General features: G+C 42.2%; 1 protein-coding gene across 1 annotated transcript in view; it reads right to left on the reverse strand.

Annotated features, from left to right (window-relative positions):
* Positions 1–1,641: 1,641 nt before the first annotated feature.
* The window catches only part of SHMT2 (serine hydroxymethyltransferase 2), an 81,142-nt gene continuing 74,892 nt past the window's right edge, over positions 1,642–7,891 (reverse strand). The window contains exon 12 of the mRNA XM_018569437.1: positions 1,642–2,015. Coding sequence (XP_018424939.1) covers positions 1,888–2,015 — 128 coding nt within the window. The 3' untranslated portion in view covers positions 1,642–1,887. The remainder of the gene's footprint in view (positions 2,016–7,891) is intronic.

The raw sequence follows: 7,891 nt of genomic DNA on the forward strand, positions 1-7,891 counted from the left end.
ATCTGGATTTTTTTTTTTTTTTTTTAAGCATTACTCCAGCCAAAGAAAATCTATATATAGATATGGATTATTTAGATACTACTATATATCCAATATATGTATGTGAATAATCCACTTCCCCAGAAGCACAAAAACAGCCCTGCTGGTCTTCCAGGGTGACAAGTCGGCAGGAAATATGATGGCACTGAGTGACCTTTCACCTACACATCCCCTGGTAGTACAGCATAGCTTGCATCATGACAAAAGCAAAACGGTGTATGGCCATTACCAGATGAACTCAAAGCATAATAGACACACCTATCTTTGTCCCACCTGAGAGTATAGCAATATTTAAGCAGCTGCTGTGAAGGACAGAGACACTGTAGCTTCACCCTCTGACCATCCTATAACCTGTCTGCAGAGACCCCTGACGGAAGGTTAGTTTGCCGGTGGCATAGCAGGAACAGAGGAACCAGAGAATATTCACGTTTGGTGGTCAGCTTCAATAAGGCAGAACCAAGAGCAATAACAATGTAACTTTGTAATGCAACAATAAATGAAACTTTACTTACCATTTAGCACAGCACACATTCTTCTCACACTTGTTCTACATAAAACAGAAAATGTTTATAGGTCTAATAAGCCCATTTGCCAGTAGGTAGTAGGAGGCTACCAAACACCCATTGGCAATGGACTGGGAGTAATTGGCATGTAGGATATTTTAAGCTGGTCACTATTCCTTTCCCTGTAATAAGCTGGCACTGTAGTGGTCTGGAGGCAGTGTTCCTCCTCCTATACACTTGAATGTTCAGTGCATGGAAAGGTCTTTCAAAAGACCATCCAGTGGACAGCACTGTGCCCACACATCCAGCTATATCTGCTGTCTTTATTAATCTGGCTGACCAAACAGACAGAAAATGTGCATTAATATACTGTAAGCTGGCCACACAAGCAAGAAACAGCAAGATCATAATTGATCAATTTGACCAATTAAAAACACTGAGAATCATTCTTTTCATTTTAAACTAATTATTGAGCAAAAAGAAAAGTAATCTGCATATCTCCAACTTCAGTTGATGTCAGGGTCTTCAATCCACAAAACCTCTTAGCATCCCATTAGTATGCCATACAACCTGTGTGAGCGAGGAGTACTGGCCAGGAGTAACAAAACCTGGTGCCAAACAGCACCATAAGAAACAGAAGATATGAATTTATGTTAACTTCTATTGTTCACAACAAGCTATTACAAGCCTTAAGACCCCTTGTCAAGGAAGCCATTAGTAGCCAAGGAGGTTCATCCTTTCTGACCTTTACTGTTTGGCTAAGACTTGCCCTTGTGTTCTTTTTGCTCTAAAGCAGATGCAGCCTTGAATTTCCCTGAAGACAAGTGAAAAGCATTTAATCACTTTGTGGACTGGCAGTTCTCTGCCTTCTTAAAATGACTGAACTAAACCATCCCACATTATTTTACATATGTAATATAGACATTGTGTCCAAAAAAATGGTAAAAAAAAAAAAAGAAGGACTACTAATATTATATATACACACACTATATAGGCAGGTGATTATTTATAAAATATTGGCTAACATTGTTGATGTTGAGATGATATAGTACACCATTGTTGGGATTGGGGAGGGGGAAGTAAAAGCAGTCACAACATTGATGTTATTGCTTTTATTGAGTCTACAGTCATCAAAACCTTCACTGTTGTTGCTAGTAGTAGAATCCACAGTCCTTTGCAAGTCTTAGAAATCATGTTGGAAGTTGCTGCACCACAATTAGCAAGGAGGAAAGTAAGAAAGTATGAAGGAGTGTTTAATAATGAAAAGGCATACTAAAGAGAATGGACAAGAGAAAGATTGCATAGGGCAAAAAGGAGCAGCTTTCTCCCCAGAGTCTATCCGCTTCTAGCGTTCAACAAATCCTGGCATGGGGAAGGCACGTGCAAACTTCTCTACACGCCGACGGAGGTTTGCAATTCGCTCCACTGTCTCCTTGTCCTCTAGGAGAAAGTTCTTAAAATCCTGGAGTTTGGCTGCAAAAAATATTACAAAACAAAAAAAAAAGTCAGTGGGATAATATTGCTAGATCTTTAACACCAGAGCCGTTGTTGCACACGTTAAAATGCATATTTTAGGACAGAAAATTGCCCCCCCATTACATTTCCTGAAAGCAGAGAGCCTAGAAAATAAAATGTTGTAGTTGCAATTTTTTAAGCCACACAATACTAGCTCAACAGTTGATCAAACCCAAACTTTAAGTAAAAAATTGCATCCAAATTAATTTTAGTGCACAGAAACACAAAATTGAGGTTGTGTTAAGCAAATGGATACCAAACATGTCAAGCCATGTTGAACTTCCAGTGACCAGTATGAGAGAGAGAGAGCGCGATACCAAATTTAACACACCTGCTCCCCATTCACACCTGAGACCTTGTAACACTAACGAGTCACATGACACCTGGGAGGGAAAATGGCTAATTGGGCCCAATTTGGAAATTTTCACTTAAGGGTGTACTCGCTTTTGTTGCCAGCGGTTTAGACATTAATGGACGTGTGTTGTTATTTTGAGGGGACAGCAAATGTACACCCATATACAATCATTTCATATCATATACATCCATCCATCCATATACATATTTCATGTGATGACGTGTCATCACATGAAATGATATAATAAAATATTTACAAAAATGTGAAGGGTGTACTCACTTCTGTGAGATACTGTATCCATCACACATACATATACACACACACGGTATATAATGATTCCGCCAGCACCTTCTCTGCTGATTATTTTAGGTCAGTTTTCAATGTAGTTGTCCAATTGGAGCCGAAGGCTTCTCTACACGCACAGACCTTGAAATACTTAGTCTATGTTACTGATTATGCACATTTGGCTATGTTTTTTTTTATAATTAGATATATTTTATTAATATATGTTTTACATAATATGCTGTGATACCTACCAGCTTTTTTTTGTGTGGCTATTGTAGATTCCTCCAAAATCAACAAATTCAAGAAGTGCAAGAAGTGTGAAATGCATAGAATTGTTAACCACTCCATTTCAGTACCATTATGAGTTATTGTACTATTTATTGAACAATCATGCATTGAATTTTATTGGAGTGGTATTTGGGGATTTAATGTTTGTGCCAGTATCATGCTTACTTATTATAAATAAAGGGGAATGCGTGTGTTTTTATAATCTTTTAATGATATGAAGTTTGTTTTTTTCTACAATTATTGTTTGTGTCAGCTGGCAACCAATAGAGCCCCATTTACAATTCCTTTTTCAAAAACACTATCCTCTAGATTTAGTCGGGAAAGTGTTTGTGTGCACCGATACTGATTTTAGTGTGCTTTTATTAATTTGTGTATTTTTTAAATCGGTTTAATATTGATTTGATAAACATTTGCACAATTATCGCAGGACCTACAAAATTAGTAACACCATCTTTTTATTCTACCAGGCCTGCGCTTTCAGAAAATATATGGTTTGGGGGGGGGGGGTTTTTTACAAACTCTAAAGCTGAAAATAAAAAATAAAAAGTGAAAAATTGCAAAAAGAGTTGTGGCCAGCTGAGGTTAAAAGCGTTCCGCAGGGCCTGACAGCAAAAGGGTTAAACTTTTTTTTTCACACTTAACTTTATCATCATCACATAAGGTGCTAAGAATTTTCTTTTTAGGGGACAGTAGCGGGTAAGGCAGCATGCTGCAGGAAGTGAACACTTCCACATTGTAACTGGGAGTCGGCTGAACAAAAGTAAACTGACTCCTGGCTGGATCGTTTACAGGGGAGCACTTCCATGGACGTAGAACTTACACAAGTGGCAGTGAAAGGGTTAAATGTTTATAAAATCACTAGCATACACGTGAGGTAGACCCGCCAGCCCTGTGGTGCAGTTGTAACAGCCTGGAGTTTAACATGCTCAAAACCATGGAAATGGTGAATTTCAAGAGAACCTCCCTCCCAATACACAAGGTTTCCTCTCCCCATACTCAACAGTACCTTCAGATTTATAAGCTCTATAATTTCCCAGGACCTGAAGTGGACATCCAGTACTGACCCAATCCAGCAAAGGATGTACGTCCTGTGTCTGCTCAGGAAGTTCAATCTGCCTCAAGATCTGCTGATACAATTTTACACTGCAGTAATTGAAGTCTATTCTTTGCACATGCCTTTAGAGTGTGTGTGCATGCACGTATGCATATTCGTTTATCTCTGTGCAAAGCCACTAAAGGTGGCCATACACTGTACAACCATCGCAAGACCTTAGTCTTGCGATGGTTGTAAAGCGATTAAATAAACGTACTATCTGCACATCTTGGACAGGCAGATCGCACTCTCGATCGCAAGCCCGCCCCCCTGAGGGGCAGGCTTCCGATGAACGCAATGCTGAACGGGCAGTGTGCGCGTTTGTCTCCCGAGCACTGTTCAAACCAGCCGAAAATCGTACGATTCTCGGCTGGTTTTCTAACGTGCTCCTTAGACAAAAGACGTGCGACCGTACAGTAGAAACGGTCGCACGTCTTCGTTCACACTGTTTGATTCTCGTACGATCGCCGGATTTCTCGCGATTCTCATACGAGAATCGAGCAGTGTATGGGTACCTTTAAGCTGATCATGAGTTACTAATAGGGCACTTAATATACTTATTCTACAGCTGCCTCCTTATAATATACATTTCCACTTTAACTCTGAATTGTCTTTATAAGGTGATCCATATGCAGAAAAGCTTCCCTTCATTGGTAGTTCCATAGTCAAATGAACTCGCTAGATTTCTCCTTTAAAAGGTTTAAAGCCTGAGTGTCATTTAATGTGGAAGATGAACTGTGCTTGACATTGAAATTGAAACAGAGCTGCTTTTCTTTAGAATTGCTGGCCAACCTTTGTTATTCATAATAAACTAGAATTGGGCTTTTTAAGCGTATAAAAATAGTAGAGCTGCAACAGTTAATCGATTTAGTCGATTAAAATCGACGATTGAAAACGTTGGCAACGTTTTCGATCGTAGATTCGTCGGCTATCGATTGATTTGCCTGTTCGGGGCTCCACATGCGGCCTGAGCCGCACGTCACACGCTGCTCCCGTTGCGGCCGCCGTGCCCACGGCACAGGCCGCGTAAGCCACGCCCACCGCACGCTGAAGCCGTGCACGCCGCTGCTCTCCTCGGCGCGATCTCCCTCACCCGTCGCTGGCCCGCTGACAATCGAGGGCCCACCTTCTGAAAGCAAGTCAGTGGTGGAACAGCTGTACGGAGCTGCAGTGGTGGAACAGGTGTACGGAGCTGCAGTGGTGGAACAGGTGTGCAGGGATGCAGTGGTGGAACAGGTGTGCGGGGTTGTGGTGGTGGAAAAGGGGTATGGAGGTGCAGTATGGAACAGGTGTATGAGTGTGATGTGGTGGAATAGGTGTTTGGGGGTGCTGTGGTGGAACAGGTGTACAAGGGTGCTGTGTGAAACAGGTGTATGGGTGCAGTAGTGGAAGAGGTGTGTGGAGGTGCTGTGTGGAACAATTGTATGGGTGTGAAGCGGTGGAACAGGTGTATGAAGCTGCAGCGAGGAACAGTGTATTGGCGTGCAATGGTGGAATAGTTGTGTGGGGGTGCCGTTGTGGAACAGGAGTACAGGGGTGATATGTTGGAACAGGTACGAGTTACGCTATGCACGCCACGACCACGCCGCGTATGCCACGCCCACCACACAAGCCAGACACACGCCCGCAGAGCACGCCGCCGCAACTTACAAGGGTTCAGAAACAGGTAAGGGAGACCAGTTTTAATGTTTCCTGTTTAAAAAAGAAAAAAAAGCGGCACACTGAAGAACAACAGCAGCTATAGAGGAACAACAAATCCCAGCAATAATATATTAAACACCCGGTATAATGTATTATTGCTGGGACTTGTTGTTCCTCTATAGTTGGTGGTATTCTCAATTGCGCTGTATAATGTATTATTGCTGGGATTTGTAGTTCCTCTATAACTGGTCAGTGGTAATCTGCATTGCGCAGTATAATCATTATACAGCGCAATGGAGAATACCACCAGCTATAGAGGACTACAAATCCCAGCAATAATACATTATATACAGCGCAATGGAGAATAACGCCAGCTACAGAGGACTACAAATCCCAGCAATAGTACATTATAGTATAATGTACTATAGCTACATTCCTCTATAGCTGCTAGTATTCTGCACTGCGCCGCTGTATAATGTACTATATTGCACACCACACTTTTTTTTTACTTCCACCGCGCCAAGCTTGCTCCGGTGATGGACTACAATCTCAATACAAACTAGTAGTCCATCACTGGAGCCTTTTTTTTTCTTTTTTATCCGATTAACCGAACTTAATAATCGGCCAACTAATCGATTATGAAAATAATCGTTAGCTGCAGCCCTAATAAATAGGATAATGTGATTTCTTAGTATAGGCAAAACAGATACTGCTTCCTTTAGACACTTTAATTTAGGGGGTCTTTTTTCCTCCAAAACATGAGGCTAAATTCAATAAGCTATAACAAGTGTTATTTGTTTTAACAATAGTACAGTGAACGGAACCTCTCTTCACCGGATATAATACAGCTTATGTCATAAAAGAATATATGGGTCAAAAAGCATTCACTGTGGATAAGACAAAATCTATATATTTCTAATCCTAGTTGTAAATACTGTATCAGCACATCTAAAAAGGTGCCCATACACCTTACGATTATCGGACGATTTTCGCATGCAATCGACTTTTGGGCCGATAATCGTATGTGTGCATTGCAGTGTCCGACCGACATTACTGTACAATCGTACGACTTTTGACGGTCAAGCATGTTTGAAAACTTTGCTAGATCATCCAGGTGCTTTTCATTAATTACTGTCAGGGAATCCCGGCGCAGGTGACCCCACACCTGCACAGGTACCCTTACAGGCAGACCAAACACGTGACCACACGGACCAGGTAAGTATGGTATATATAAATATTTTAATAAACCTAGCAAGCTAACTAAAACAATCCACAACAGGCATAAACCAATAATGTAACAACACAGGAAACAGGGTACTAAAATAGCATGCAAATATCAGGGTCTCAGGGTTCAGGCCAGAGGACTCAGACAACAGGGGAAAGCAACGAAATCCTGAGCCAAGGTCCAGAGCAATACCCAATGGGCTGATTCCTGGCAGCTGGGAGACACCCACAGGGGAGCACTGGAGCTGCAGGTACCAGCACCACCCAGTGGTGGTCTGGCACCTAGCAGCCCCTGGAGAATCCTGCAGGTGAGCCCTGGAACTGCAGGGCTCAGCTCCAGCGCCACCTGGAGGCGCTCTGGATCCTAACAATTACGGCTAAATTAATCTTGATTGGGGCAGGAGGGGGCTGCAGTACGAAAATCGTACGACTATTCGATCGGACGAAAAGTTTCGTCCGATAATCGTAAGGTGCATGGGCACCTTTATACTACAACGTATTTACCCTGCTGCACCGGATTAGGATAATGAAAATGTAAAAACCAATGTATTCAGCTTCCTAGTTTCTGAACCCACATGAAACGTGACCCAGGCTCTGCAATCAGTGTATGTTTGGTTTCCCACAGAGCAGAGTTTGCTATCTTACACAGTAAGGAAGCGGTTTCCAGTGAACTGAAGAATCTCAGCAGCCACTTGCTGGACAAAGACGTGTTTCGCCTAAGAACTAAAGAACTCACTGCATTAAATCTACATGGTCATAAAAGCCACTCATAGCTGGAAAATACATATTAAAGCCGTAATGCTTCTAAGGTCTTAGTGACAAGCTGTAAAAAAAAATTCAATAATTACGTGTATATGCGGGTACGCGTGTGAGTGCGATAGTGCATGTGTGCGTGTGTGCGTGTGCGCGCGTGCGTGCGCGCGCGCGCGCGCGCGTGTGTGCGCGCGT

Source organism: Nanorana parkeri, unplaced genomic scaffold (genome assembly GCF_000935625.1).
Source record: "Nanorana parkeri isolate BGI_ZX_2015 unplaced genomic scaffold, ASM93562v1 scaffold35, whole genome shotgun sequence".
Classification (NCBI taxonomy): domain Eukaryota; kingdom Metazoa; phylum Chordata; class Amphibia; order Anura; family Dicroglossidae; genus Nanorana; species Nanorana parkeri.